General features: G+C 43.8%; 1 protein-coding gene across 7 annotated transcripts in view; it reads left to right on the top strand.

Moving 5' to 3' along the window:
• FAM110B (family with sequence similarity 110 member B) overlaps window positions 1-9,538 on the top strand; it is a 154,662-nt gene extending 145,124 nt beyond the window's left edge. For all 7 annotated transcript variants that reach the window (XM_050802278.1, XM_050802281.1, XM_050802283.1 and 4 more), the window contains one exon: window positions 6,672-9,538. In XM_050802278.1, coding sequence (XP_050658235.1) covers window positions 6,995-8,107 — 1,113 coding nt within the window. In that variant the 5' untranslated portion in view covers window positions 6,672-6,994 and the 3' untranslated portion in view covers window positions 8,108-9,538. The remainder of the gene's footprint in view (window positions 1-6,671) is intronic.
• The last annotated feature ends 5,658 nt before the right edge of the window (window positions 9,539-15,196 follow it).

Genomic DNA, 15,196 nt, shown 5'->3' with positions numbered 1-15,196 from the left:
AGTCTCTTTTGGTGCGTGCCTTTTACTCCTCCATTTGCTCTTTCATTTTCTCCACTTTGCATTCTTTACAAGTTATGCTCACAGTATGAAAGAGGTTAATGAAAGTGGTGATGTGCTTGGAAGAGAAGGAAAAGGGAAGATGTTGAAAAGGAGAGCATATCTTATTAATTAAAATGAATAAATACTTTGGGAGACCGAGGCGGGTGGATCACAAGGTCAGGAAATCGAGACCATCCTGGCTAACATGGTGAAACCCTGTCTCTACTAAAAATACAAAAAAAATTAGCCGAGCGTGGTGGCGGGTGCCTGTACTCCCAGCTGCTCGGAAGGCTGAGGCAGGAGAATGGCATGAACCCAGGAGGCAGAGCTTGCAGTGAGCCAGGATTGCACCACTGCACTCCAGCCTGGGCAACAGCGAGACTCCGTCTCAAAATAATAATAATAGTAATTAATGTCTAAATAAAATGGATAAATAAAGGAGGCAATGGAATGGCATTGCTGTTGGTTAAAAATGGCTCAGGCAGAGGGAGCAGCAGGAGTGGACACAGTGGGTGAGAGACCACTGTAGTTGTAGTTCTGTTTGGCTTAAGCCCAGGGTGCAGAGGAGGAAGGGAGCAAGGATTAGAGAGGAGAGTGTATACTTCCTGCCAGCCACTTCTCTGTAGTCAAGTGGGAAGCTGGGAATGACTCATCCTCAACATGCACCTCCTCCCGCTTCGCATCCTGCCTGTCTCCCAGTTCAGCCCAGTGTGTCTCTTAAACATCCCTTGAAACTGTCCACTCTTTTATCCATCCTAAAGCCACCCTCCTGGTAAGAGTGAAGTAAATGAAAATGCCTGTGTGCTCTTATTTAACCCACTCAAAAAACCCTAAAAAGGTAGGTACTATTGCTATCCCCATTTTCCAGATGGGAAATCTGAGGCACGAGAAGATAAAGTGACCTGCCCAAGGGTACTCAACCATTACAGGGCAGAACCATAGGCAGTGCCATATTGGGCGGTGCTCAGAGCCCAGCTGCCATGTCCCCTCCCCTGGGAAGCTCTGACCCACCTCTCTGCAGCCACACTTAATCCCCACTCATCCTGTCCCCATACTGCAGCCAGAGGAGTTTAAAAAAAATACACGTATGACCATGTCACTAATGCTCAATTACCTCATAAAATCCAAAGTCATCTGCCTTTCCCCTATACCTAGCTGGCCTCTTACCGGTGTCCCCTAGCACTCCAAACCAGCCATCAGAGTGTCTTGAATGTACCATGAACTCAAAAGCTGCCCTGATGAGGGATGGCCTTGCCTCCTGGGTCTTTATTGGAGTTCGTCTCCTCCTTACCCTTCTTTTACCTTCAAGTCCTTTGCCACAGTCCTGCTGAATTTATTTTCTACATCATTCATTCAATTCACATTTATCAAATGCATTTTGAATCTTTAAGTTCAGGATTTTTCTATGTCTTACACATAATTACTCCACCAATAGGTAGTAATTGATTGAACACAGCCATAATTCAGTGAGTACTCTTGTATTGTAAGTGCATCTGTCTTCCATTTGTAAAGAATCCAAAAGTTAACATTGCCGTGGGAAACTGCATTTTTAGTTCAAAGACAAGGATGTGACTGTTCTTAAAAGGGAAGCCAAGAGTATAGATATGAGAGTGATCGGAGTCAAGTTGGAACCTGATGCTTCAAGTCAGTATGCACAAATACTGTTACCAGAAAAATCAAAAAGCAGTGTTCCAGAGAACAGTTTTACACATATTGTAAACGTTTTGTTATCTGGCATGTTAGGAAACTAGAAGAATCAGTTCTAGAATTCTTAATAACTTCAAAGGTAAATTGCTTCTTTTATTTGCTCCCAAGAATGTTTGAGCTGAAGACATTTTTCAGCTCACCAGATTCAACACATTTGTTTTTATAGATAAGAAAATCAAGACACTTAGATGTCAGGTGACTTAGAGCTCAATTACTCAGGCTTGCTCTTTCAGTAACCCCCTTTTCCTGCTGTGAGACACAGGGGAATTACTCATTCTCACATAGAAACTTCTGTGGGTGAATCCAGGTTGTGTTCAGTTCCCAGGGCCCTTGCTCTAACTCCATTGCTTTCTTTCCTACTTAAAATTTAAAAACTAATTAGGCATTTAACTATCCTTTTCTTTTTCGTTACGAGAAGCACTCTTTAAAGAGGAACTAACAAAACAGCAGCCCGAATTTGGCCAACAGTGTTTTTAATATTGAATTTTTAAATCGGGAGAGTTTGTGCAGAGCTCTGGATTTGCTGCTGTGTCAACAATGAACCACATTCCCCATGGCAGCCCGTAGCTGGGAGCTCCTTTCCCCAGGCCACACACTCTCCCATTATCTGCCTGGCCTCAGAGGCTTGGAGGCACAAATTGCCCGGATTACAGGAACTTTGGCTTTAGCATTTTTTTTTTTTTTTTTTTTTTTTTTTTTTTTTTTTTTTTTTAATTTATTTATTATTATTATACTTTAAGTTGTAGGGTACATGTGCATAACGTGCAGGTTTGTTACATATGTATACTTGTGCCATGTTGCTGTGCTGCACCCATCAACTCGTCATTTACATCAGGTATAACTCCCAATGCAATCCCTCCCCCCCCCCCCTCCCCATGATAGGCCCCAGTGTGTGATGTTCCCCTTCCTGAGTCCGAGTGATCTCATTGTTCAGTTCCCACCTATGAGTGAGAACATGCGGTGCTTGGTTTTCCAAATAAACTGTGTATGAGGTTCATTCTCTATATCTAACCACCTCCAGGATTGCAAATGTTCTTGAGTCTCCCCAAGGTTATGGTTAAGCTGAGGGTCCTGTTCACCTGACTGCACCTGTGAGGAGCTGGCAGATTGGAAGTTAGAAAGGTTCAGGCCACTTTGGTTTTAAAAACTTGGAATTCTCTGAGATTGCTATTTCTGTGCCTAAAAAGCTCAGACTTTTGCTCATTCAGAGACAAGAAACTTTGGCCTGTTTCCTCTGTGCTGGAGGCATTTGGGTTCTAATGGGATGCTGGCTAGCACAGAAATGGGCTTCCCCCCTTTCCTGTTGCTATACTCAAAGGCAACAAACAGCATCACCTGGGATCTGGGGAGAAATGCATAATCTGGGCCTCACTCGAAACCTACCAAATCCGACTGTGCTTTAAGGAGATCCTCGAGGGGTTTACAGGCCCATTAAAGTTTGAGAAGCACCACTAGAGTGAGTAGTGGGAGATAACATTGCTCTTCTTCCTTGTCCTTGGGTCCTTTGTCCCCCAGCTGGCTCTATGTGCCACGTGTTCTCCCTGCACAGACCAGGACTCCCCCACAGATGATGTGCTCCCCCCACCACCCGCCGCCACCATCACCCCCGGGCCAGATTGCATTTGAGTTCATATCTGCTCTGATTTGCGAACCATTTAGCACTTTGGCTTTGCCAAGTTTATTTTCCCCAGTCCTTTTTATCCCTTCATGAAATTTTCAAATGGATGCTAAACAGGGTAGAATATAGCCAAGATGGTTTGTGAATGGAAGTTTCTCCCACCCACAGGCTGTGTTCTCCGTCCTGAGTCATAAGTCAAGGATCAGGCAAGGCTACATAATTATTTTTGTTGATGAAACCCTACGGGGCCAAGATCTAATTTTCCTTCCTCAAAACAACACGAAGCCCCTCCCAGCCTGGCGGTTTGCCTGACCATCCCATCAGCGCCTGACTGTACCTCAGGGGGCTTGTTCAGGACATCAGAGGGCTGACTGCAAGGCCAGTAGAGTGTCATGTGCCACAGTGTTCTCTGAACAGACCTCATGGTTATCTCGTACAAAGTCTGCACTACAAAACTCAGAGTATTTCTCCCGCAGTATATAGCTCCGTCCCTGCCAACACTGCTTCACACTAAAAAATAAAAGAACCAGAGTTAAGGATTAAGTAAATATTACAAGAGACAGCAACCTAGGTCACCTGCTTATTTTTGAAGTAGGTTTACTTTGTTGGCTAAACCAGGTAGAAAACTTGGATTATGCCTTAGTATCCCACAATACCCCAAACAGTATATTTAGTTTGTTCTGTTGCTTTTGGGTCTTCCAATAAGATGATGTTGTTTTTTTTTTCCTTCCCAGAGTTCACATCAAAACTATAAACTCTAACCATGATCATGTCAAAACATCATCACTGTTGAAAATTATTAGGGAAATTGGGAATAGCAGAGGAGGAGTGGGAAGGGGTAGAAGCCAAAAGGAAATGAAGTATGAAGTACTTGCAGGTAATTGCTATTTCTGACATAATTCTTTCACACAGGTTTTAAGATAAGTAATTGTTGAGGGGTGTGGAACAATTGTGAGTGCTAGAGGAGCCGTCCTGAGGGTGTCTGCCACATGAATATAGAAAGCAGTGTGCAAGGAAGACAAGCAGCTTTCTGGAAAATGCTTCCTAGAAGATAGACTGGTGTTCCTCACTCTTGTGAATCGACAGTCAGGCTTTTTATTCAGTGTTGCCAACAGTACCAAAGCCTACCTCAACAGACATGCAGGTGTGCATGGAAGGCCACGCCAGTGGTGTAGGTGTTTTAGGCTTCTGGTCCAAATATGGTAGAACTAGAAGAGAAGATGGTTAGAAGAGAAGCACAGGCCTGCATGAGGAGGAATGTTACATGAGAACTACAACTCATCTTCAGAGAGCATTGGCCTAAGAACAGTCAGTGCAGGACCATAGAAAAGTTCACTCATTCACCAATATTCCAACACGCCATTTTGAAACTGGAAGTAACTCCTTCATTCTTAGATCCTCAGAACCTCATGATTTTAAAGGAAGAAGGGATTGAAGGAATCTCGTCCAACTAACTCGTGCCCCAGGAGAAGGGAGGTGAACTTTGTCTCCCACTGCCCACTGGGTGGTATTCCCTACTCTAGTCCTCAGGCACAAAGCTGAAGGGTACAGATCTTGGTCCTGCCCCTCACTGTGCCCCCAGACCTTCTGGTATTGCCCTGGAGTCAGCCCTCTCCTAAGAGTCCCGGGTATGATGCCCTCAGAGTTGCACGCTGGCCCAGGCTCTGCTGCCTGCTCTGGCTCTGAGTCTCCTCTGTAAAGAGGATGAGATTGTGCCTCCAGAGGAATCAGGGCTCCCTTCTGGCATTTCATTCAAAATGTGTTCAAAGAAACAATCTCATTTCAACTTAATGGGAGGAGGTGTTTTTTTTAAAAACCGAATTAAGGTATCAAAATGGAACCGCACAATTAAAGGAAATTGTTAACGTAGGTATTGCCTTGGGGTTTCTCAAATCTTGCATAGGAAAATATTTTTATGAGAACAAACCCCTTCGCAGATTACTAAAATTATCTCTAACAAAACCTGGTGATGGGTTGCATTTAGAGATTTAAGAATTTCAGAAAATTATAAGGAGAAATATCAGCATATTTGGTTGTAATATGACTTTATTTATTTTGTCAATTAGTTATTTGGCATGTTAGTTGAATAGGTTACTCTCTTAACATTCCTAATGATAACCAAAGATGCTGTTAAGGTCATTAGCCCGTTGCTTTGGAGTGCTGATGTGTTTGTAAATGTTCTCGGCCTGCAGTAACAGGTTATGGGACGAATTGTTCCAGGGGCTGCAGGGGTAAGTGTTATATTATATGGCATATGAAATAAAAAGACTCCTTACGGAATTACAGTAGGAATATTGATAAACGTTCAACTATTGACAGGTGGGTTTCGTTGTTGTTGTTGACTTGGTAGTCAAGTTTTCCCATGAAAGCTTACCTATTACTCAAGTTTTCTATAGTATTAAAGTAACATATTGTTAGGTATGATTGACACTTTTAAGACTTTGTTCCTAGTACTGTTAGGGGATTTGGAAATATACATACCATAAAGAAACTTTTGATTTCTGCTCATTAAGTATGAAAAATTATGGATAACTTAGGGACAATCAAATTATCTACTCATATGGTAAATCTGGAAGTATTTCTAGGTTTCTTCTAATGTTAAAAAAAAAAAGTAAGCTTGTGTTTAATGGGAGCAGCTCCATGCACATTTGTGGTTTTCAGGAGAAAGTGTTTTTAAATATATTGGTTGGCCAAAGTAAGATAACTGAAACGTTGAGTTTTTGGGTTTTTTTTTTTTTTTAAACTTTGTAGCTTTGCTGCCAATCCCATTTCTTGCCCTTTTCAGTTTATGAAGTTATAAAAGGGATTGTTGTAAGTGTTCCTGAGAGATTGGGAGTACGGAGGGAGAAGTTTTGCTTCATTGCAAAAGAGATAATTCACGACGTTGCAACTGGGGGCACGGAAGGGATTCGTAGGAGCTCAGTAGCATGTAATGAGCTGGAGAACCGGACTTGGCTAAGCCCTCATTCCTACTAGTATTTGCTGGGTTTTGAGCTAAGAAATGCCAACCGGGCGTGTTCAGAAGGCGGATCTCACCAATCCGGAGGCAGCTGGAAGAGTTCGCGCGTGGGAAACCTTAGCCCTTTCTTTCTTCCCAGCACAGCGTTGTGCTGCCGTGCGTCGGCACAGGCAGGGGTGCAAGGCCCGGGTTGTCCCCCTCGCGCAGTTGGGGAAACAGCTGCTGAGCTGCGGCCCGCGACCCTCGGCCGCGTAGGGGCGGGGCGGGGGCGCTGCGGGGTTTCTCTGTTGCTAGAGCCGTGATGTCACCCGCCCCTCCTAACCCGCGGTTGGTTGTTTTGTGTTTCAGCTCTGCCTGCAGTTGAACACAAAGACCTGGAGGAGACTCCCACCTCTTCAGGGAGAAGAAAGGAGGCAGCGAAGCAGATTAAAGGAACTTGTGGCTTGTGGCCTTTTTGTGCAAGGGCTGCCTGAAAGGGGAGAAAAGTGTATGAAAGCCACCGTGGCGGTTAATGAGCTGTGAGATGAGGCGCTGCTGCGGCCGCTGCTGCTGACACTCGCTCCCAGGCTGCACCCGCTGCCCTTGGCGCTTCATGTACATGTGTCTATTCAGGCCGTGCGGAGGCGTCCAGAAGAGCATCCAACACGGCTGCCGGGGAAAGACCGCCCACCATGCCCACGGAGACCCTACAGACAGGTAGCATGGTGAAGCCGGTCAGCCCCGCGGGCACCTTCACCTCTGCCGTGCCCCTGCGTATCCTGAACAAGGGGCCAGACTACTTCCGCAGGCAGGCCGAGCCCAACCCCAAGAGGCTCAGCGCCGTGGAGAGGCTGGAGGCCGACAAGGCCAAGTACGTCAAGAGCCAGGAGGTGATCAACGCCAAGCAGGAGCCCGTAAAGCCCGCCGTGCTGGCCAAGCCCCCGGTGTGCCCGGCTGCCAAGCGTGCGCTGGGCAGCCCCACGCTCAAAGTATTTGGCAACCACGCCAAGACCGAGAGCGGCGTGCAGAGGGAGAACCTCAAGCTGGAGATCCTGAAGAATATCATCAATAGCTCCGAGGGCTCCAGCTCGGGCTCGGGGCACAAGCACAGCTCCCGCAACTGGCCGCCCCACCGGTCGGAAACCACCGACCTGCACCGTCACTCCTTCGCGGAGTCCCTGAAAGTCTATCCCACGCAGGGCCGCGGCAGTCCGCAGGAGGGCGGCTCCCACGTGAGCAGGAGACTGCTGGAGCAGTCAGCCGAGTCCTTCCTCCACGTGTCCCACAGCTCTTCGGACATCCGCAAGGTGACCAGCGTGAAGCCCCTCAAGGCCATCCCCTGCAGTAGCTCTGCCCCTCCCCTGCCTCCCAAGCCCAAAATCGCAGCCATCGCCACCATGAAGTCCCCCGAGGCCGACCCTGTGGAACCAGCTTGTGGAGTCAGCCGAAGACCCTCCCTCCAGCGGTCTAAGTCAGACTTGAGTGACAGATACTTCCGAGTGGACGCGGACGTAGAGAGGTTCTTCAACTACTGTGGACTGGACCCGGAAGAGCTGGAAAACCTGGGAATGGAAAACTTTGCAAGGGCTAATTCTGACATAATATCCCTCAACTTCCGCAGCGCAAGCATGATCAGCTCAGACTGTGAACAGTCTCAGGACAGTAACAGTGACCTTAGAAATGATGACAGTGCCAATGACCGTGTGCCGTATGGCATTTCTGCCATCGAAAGAAATGCCAGAATCATCAAGTGGTTATATAGCATCAAACAAGCTAGAGAGTCACAGAAGGTCTCCCACGTGTAAGACAGTGCGTGGAAAGGAGGGAGGGTGGGTCTCTGTGCTTACGCAGTTGTAAAGGTTGTGAGGTCTCCTTGAAGTGTTGTGAGCTTCTCCACTCTTTGTGTTGCCTGTTGTGCAATGTTTTCAAGTTGCATGCCTGTCAACATGGGGACTGAGCTGGCTTCCACGTCACCATCGCTGCAGAGCCTGGCCTAACACGCGTCATCTGCCAAAAGTTTCAGGCCAGAATCTAATTAGGGCTTTGCTCTTAAGCAAAACTGTTTACATGAAAATGGTATACGACTTCTTCAATATTTATGTGGTTCTTGTGTTTTTATATCCCGCGCTATTATGTCTTAATTAAAAGTTTTATCAACTGGCTTTTAAGTTGAGAGCAGAATCTTTTTGAAATAAAAAGCCACTTTGCCTACATGTGAGACTATTCCAATGGGACAGTAAATGGGATCTGCTACCAAACAGATAGTGACTGACCACACATAGAACCAGGCTGGGTTTTCTGTGGAATAAAGTGGTGAGCCTGACGTTAATCGTTTACATGTTGAAATTCTCTTGCCACTTAGTGAAGTGTCGCTGGGGTAACAATGCTAAGTTTTGTGTCCGATTCAGTGTGTAAATGTTGGTGGTTCTGTGTAATGCTGACCCCAAGGAAAGACAATCAGATAAAATGAAGGATGGTTAAATCTAGGAGGTTGGGTGTTTGGGGGTTTTGTTGATGTTGTTCTGATTTGGGATATTTCAGAAAGTTTTAATACTATCTTTTGACAGAATGGCCACCCTAAAACAAATACTGAATGCCTTTAAAAAAAAAAAAAAAAAAAAGTTGCGTTTGTTTTTGTCGAGAACTACTAATTTCATGCTGTTTCTTTCTCTCTCCCTTTGTTGTTATTTGATTTGAGGGAAGGGAGTGAGGCTTGTGCAGGTTTGAGCTATCAGAAGACATGAACAGAAGTGAAAATACCAGCCATATCAGTAGAGCCTCCCATTCAAAAGTGAACACACTTGGTAGCTGAACCATATCTGAGCAGCGTGATTCTGTTGTCTTGCATATGTTACTCTCTCAGGCTGTGGGTCTCTGTTACAGCTCTAGGAAACTGTAGAATTTCAATGCTATGTAGCTTTTCCACCCCATGGTCTCTAGTGCTGCCTATCAACTTGTCCCCTTTTTTTCCCAATAACCTGGCTTTCAGGTGGTACAGTTAGCTGTCACTCAGCTGACTCTATGATGTGGCAGCAGAGAGGGAAACCTACAAGTGGTTTGCCTCATTGCCTTTGCCACATCTGAAGTTCTCAGCAGCACTACCTTAGACTTCATCAGCTAATAGGAAACTTTTTATGGTGTAAATGCTGTAAGACTTTGTACATACTTCAGTTGTTATGAAATCTTTAAAGAAAAAAAAGAAAAAGTTACACTAATAAATTGCTCTGGTGCAGGCACTAATGGTGGTGGTTTCTCTTTGTCCTTCTGTATTCTCCTTCCACAAAAGTTTGACTTTGGACTATGAATCAGAAGCAGATTTTTGATAGTCTTGAAGAAACATTATTTCATTAAGTTATATTCACCACATTCCAATTACTCCAAACACCAGTGTTCTTAATTGTGGCTCTAGCAATGTGCTTTTGCTAAAATGGTTACATCAGGGTTCCTAAAATGTGCTGCAGCATCTCAATTCACACTTGTGTTATTTTTGTCTTTTCTTAAACATCAGGATTTTTTTGCATCTTCCACATGACTCTTCAGTTGTAAATATTTATGAGTTCTCACCTTGGAGGCATACCTTCGAAATGTATGGCTTTGTTTTTATTTGTACCAGCCCAACATCCGTACCTTGGCATGTTTTCACACACTGGCTCCTCCACTCCTTCCTTCATTCCTCTTGAAAATGTCACTTGTTGAGTGAGTGACTCCTTCCAGGTATCATGGTAGGCACAGGACTTTCATAGTTAACAACACAGTCTCTGCCTCAAGGAACTTAGATTTTCCCCTTTATTTTAAGAGAAATAAAATTCCTCTTAGTGGACATGTCCTATCTGCTGTATTTGGACAATGAGTATTCCATGATTATTTATTACATCAAGTTATTTGAAAATTAATATTTCTTGCAAAATTCCATATACTACGCAAATGTAAAATAAAGCCCTCTTTAAAAGGTAATTTTCAGAAACAAATTATATGATTCTCAACTATTACTGTTTATAAATATTTTCCTTCTCAAAAGCAAATATGCTTCCTTGACTCTTTCTCCTGGTTTTGAATTCTGCCTGGTTTTTTTATTCATGTTCAGTAAAACTAAAACCCTGCTTCCCAGAAGAACTATTTTGGAATGCAGCTATGAGTGGGGATGATACAATGTGTTCAATATAATAGAATAAAAATAAGTTTTCTAAAAAAAAAAAAAAAAAAAAGAAGCAAAATTTTCTTTCCTACCATTTGTGTAGAAATGTGGCCTTTTAAAACATACATGACTTAGCATTGACATATTCATCTCTTTCAGTAGTATTCATCTCTTTCTAGAGCTACTGAAATACCAAAAATAGATATTATTTTCCTAAGGAAACCCTTGTCTGGGGAGATGAGCACTTAGCTAATTTACTATCACTGCTTGTGCTATTTGAGTCATAGACAGTGTTTGAATCTTCCAGTATTTCGCTACTGTGTGCAATCTGTATTCAGACAGGCCTATAAATCACCCCACTGTAATTCAGTCTAATCCTCTGTGGCCTTACTTGTACAACAGACAGATGTGAGGCTTTTGGTTCCAATGGAAGATGGGCGCTCTTTATTTTCTTTTTGTTCTTGAACTAGCATTTCTATAAAGAACTATTTTTTCAAATGCTTAATATTAAATCCTAAGAGTGTGGCATTTCTTTTGAAGTACTCTTTGTGATGGGCTCATTCTTCTAAGTTCGTGGAAGAGTGTGTGTGTGTGTGTGTGTGTGTGTGTGTGAATACTGGTATAAATATGGTGTCATATAGTTCACGGTTTTTTTTCCTACACAATGCAGAATGAAACATGATTGCACTAGATGGCCTTGGAAACTACCTGTTTCTTTCTGAAAACCACCAAATCTTAAGACAGTCCTCCCATATGCAACCCCTCTGCCATTGCCTTAGTTCATGTTCTCATCATCTCTTACCTGAACTGGTGATTCTAGAAGTTCCTAACTGGAAGTCTCCCTCACTCCCCAACCGGCCTCTTCCCCATTCCATTTCATGCCAGAAATATCATCATCAACTCTGATCATATCACTCCCCTGTGTAAAGACTTCCTCTGGCTTCAATAGGTTGCTGACAGGCTAAATCCTAACTTCCTATAACAGAGGGGCATATGACTCTCAGATCTTGGTCACCAAGCCCAGGCCCCCAGACTCCAACCAAAGGGAAGTTTCCTTCGGAAAATTTTCACCACTGAATTTCTAATCTATTACGTAACAAATTGTCCCAAAACTCAACAACTTAAATAAACAATTATTTTTGTAGTTCCTGTGGATCAGGAATGCTAGAGTGGCTTAACCAAGTGGTGTTGGCTCAGGGTATTTCACGAGGCTGCAGACAAGATGGCAGCTGGGGCTTGACCACTTCCAAGATGGCTCACAAGGTATTAGCAAGAGGCCTCAATTCTCTACAGCATGGGCCTCTCCCAGGGGCTGCCTGAGAGTCCTTATAACATCTGGTTCCCCCTAGAGGGAGTGACCAAGGAGAGGGAGCAAGGAGGATGCCACAATGCCTCATACAGTTCAGTGTCCTGGATCACACACATTCAATATGTGTGATGGCTGTCCATCACAATCAGTTCACTAGAAATGGGTTACTAAATATAGCCCACTCTCTCAAGGAGAGGAGTGAGACACATATTTTAAAGGGAGGAATATCAAGGTAACTTATGGACATATCTTAAAACTGCCATTGCTGCGGAGTTTCAGTAGCTCTTCACTCTGGAAGGAATGTTTTCTCCTCCCTCCTTGACCACACAGACACTTGCTCTTTCAATACTCAACACAACCATCAATCAGTGCAATTTTTTTTTTGAGTTTCCGTGTTGCCTTTCCCCACTAGATTATATTTTTTGTCATGGCCATGACCCAGCCTTTTCTAGCCTAAATAGTGCTTTGTGTGAATTTTAAAAAGGTGTGCCTTCCTCAAAATATTTTATTCCCTGCCAAAAAAAAAAAAAAAAATGAAAACATCCTAATAAACATGCAAATCTCTAATGACTGTGATGCAAACTGTGGTCCCAGAGTTGGGCAGCAAGCAGCAAACACAGAAGCCCAGGGTAAATAAGAGGTTCTTAATCAGTATGTACTGACTTTTTTTTTTTCCACGTTCACGTCCTATGCTAAACTATAAATGTCACCACAATAAACCCAAAGTGATAGTTATTGTCCCCATTTTAGAGGTGAAGAAACTTAGTTCCATGGAGATTATGCACCTTAACCAAGATCCCAGAGAAAGAAATTTGCGGAGTGGAACTTGAAACTCAACTCTGATTCGAAATGTTTTGAGGAAGGCATGCCCTCCCTACAGTCCAGTTGAAGATAAGAAGAGGCAAACTGAGTCGGTTATGCTTACACACAGAAGGGCCCTTACATTCATTTTGGTATTTTTAACTGATGCCTGTGTGAAAAAACAGTCCTCAAGCAGTCAAAATTTCAGCGATTTCATTCGTACCTAAATGGGAGCCCATAAAGTTAGAAAAAAGACTTCAGCTCTTCCACTATGGGTAACACACAGCCCACTGAGTTCAAAGAGACAAGGACATTCGAATTGTGTGCTTTCAGTTTTGTGTGTGCCATATTTTAAAATCGCATCCTGTCTGTTTTGATCAAGGACTTTTAGAAGGGTAGAGAAAAATTGCCACAATTCAACAATCAGGAAACACATTTTGACTATTTGGTGAGTCAGCATCACTGTGTTCTCCCATCCTTGCAGGTGTAGCTGGCATGTTCTGACCAGAAGGAGTAAAGAGGGTAAGGATGCTCCAGATAAACCGAGTAGATTTCTAACTCGGTAGTCAGAAGAGATGGCTAATCTCATCAGCATTTTGAACATGCCAAACCTGACTTGTCCACTTAGCCCTGTAAAATAACTGGGGTTCTCTCACTTTCTACAGTGCTGAACAAGAGCTGAGCTGGAAGGACCCCCAAGCTGGGTGGCTGCATGTGTGGCTCAGCACAGGTCACCTTCGTGAGGGTTTCTCCTGTGTGTTCAGGTCCTGACCCCTTGCTTTGGCAGAAACTCTGGAGAAGGAAAAGCCAGAAGGAGATGGGCCTCGGCTGCCTTTTAGAACCCCTTCCTCCAATACCTGGGACTCATCTGCCTCAAAGTGTGCCGTCATTCCCTCACCTGGAAAACGGGGGAAGGCCATCAAATGGATGTAAGCCCTTGGCCTCACATCCTATGCTAAACTATAAACAACATTTGTAGTTCGTTTATAGTTTAGCATAGGATGTTTATTGCACGGATAACTGTTTTTGAAGCATTAGGATGATGTGTGAAGAATATGAGAATTCAGAGAAGACAGGGTTCATGGGCAAGTAGGACAGCAAGTGAGGTCCAATGGGGGCCAAACACTTAATGGAACAGCATTTTAGGCTCTGTCTACCTGAGAGAGTGTTAATTGGGGAAGGAAATGAAGGGTTCTTTTCTAAATGGAAGGAATCTCCAGAAAAAGCCTCATTAAACTTTCAGATTGACCGAGGCTGACAGAATTGAATGTGGCCAAGTTCACACCAAGATACCATCCAAAGTTGTGAGGATAAAGATTATGAGAGTCTTTTACTAGTTGAACGTTCTTTTCATGTGACATTCATGAAACAACTATCAGCATGTCTTAGATGGACACTATGCTAAGCACTTTGTCACATTATCTCACTTTATTCTCACAAGAACTTTAGAAGTAAATTAGAATCCATCTTACTGATGAGGAAGCTGAGGATTAAGTTTCTTCTCCAAGGCACACATCCAGTAAATGGAAAAAGCGAAACACAAACCCAGGTTCATAAAACATTAAGACTCATTCTACCATACGAAAATGAATTTTTAATATCTAGGATGGCGGGAGCCACTTTTGCTTCTTTGCAGTAAGTTGCATCTCATAACATTTCTCAGAACTTAAAACGCTGTTGAACATACTGGTTTGTGATTGTTTCATAGAGTGAGTGACTCAAAACTGTTGAGCGTATGGGATCACATCAGGACCCATGTTTTTGGGTTCTTCTGAGAGGGACATTAGTAATAAACTGTCCCTCTCCATGTTACTGTACAAAAGAGAAAACAGAGATCCAGGTAAATAAGGTGGTGGACACAGCCAGGGCTGTAGGGCAAGGGAACTGGCAGAGGGGCTGGAACAGGGAGACAGATGCTCAGACCCCATGAAGGAGCCTGGATCAAAGAACAGTGGAGCCTCGCAAGGCTAACAATTCCATCGTGCCAAATAGGAGCAACCTAAATAACATAAACTCTTGTTTTGTTTTGTTTTGTTTTGTTTTGTTTTGTTTTGTTTTGAGATAGAGTCTCGCTGTGTCGCCCAGGCTGGAGTGCAGTGGCACAATCTCGGCTCACTGCAAGCTCCGCCTCCCGGGTTCACGCCATTCTCTTGCCTCAGCCTCCCGAGTAGCTCGGACTACAGGCGCCCGCCGCCACGCCCAGCTAATTTTTTTGTATTTTTAGTAGAGACGGGATTTCATTGTATTAGCCAGGATGGTCTCAATCTCCTGACCTTGTGATCTACCCACCTCGGCCTCCCAAAGTGCTGGGATTACAGGCATGAGCCGCTGCGCCCAGCCAACTCTGTTATTTTTAAGCAGTTTCCCTTGACTCAAAAACTATGTATCAGATATTTAAAGAAACTTTGATTTAGAGCTTTTCTGTTAATATACATTAACTTTTTAAATTAATCCTAGCAAACATAAAATACTTAATAAAGATGAAGAAATTTCTCTAAGGAAGTTTTTGTCAATTTTGGAAATGAGTACCACTATCTTATTATTTTATTAACTTCACCATCCATAGATGCCCAGTGATCCTCAAGATCTCAAGAACCATCTTTCCAGGTCTGGTTCCTCCACCTCCTTGTCTGCTGAGGTGGACATTGC

This window comes from Macaca thibetana, chromosome 8 (assembly GCF_024542745.1).
Source record: "Macaca thibetana thibetana isolate TM-01 chromosome 8, ASM2454274v1, whole genome shotgun sequence".
Taxonomy (NCBI): Eukaryota; Metazoa; Chordata; class Mammalia; order Primates; family Cercopithecidae; genus Macaca; species Macaca thibetana.
The sequence above is the reverse complement of the archived record's forward strand: the minus strand, read 5'-3'. Positions and strand labels throughout refer to the sequence as shown.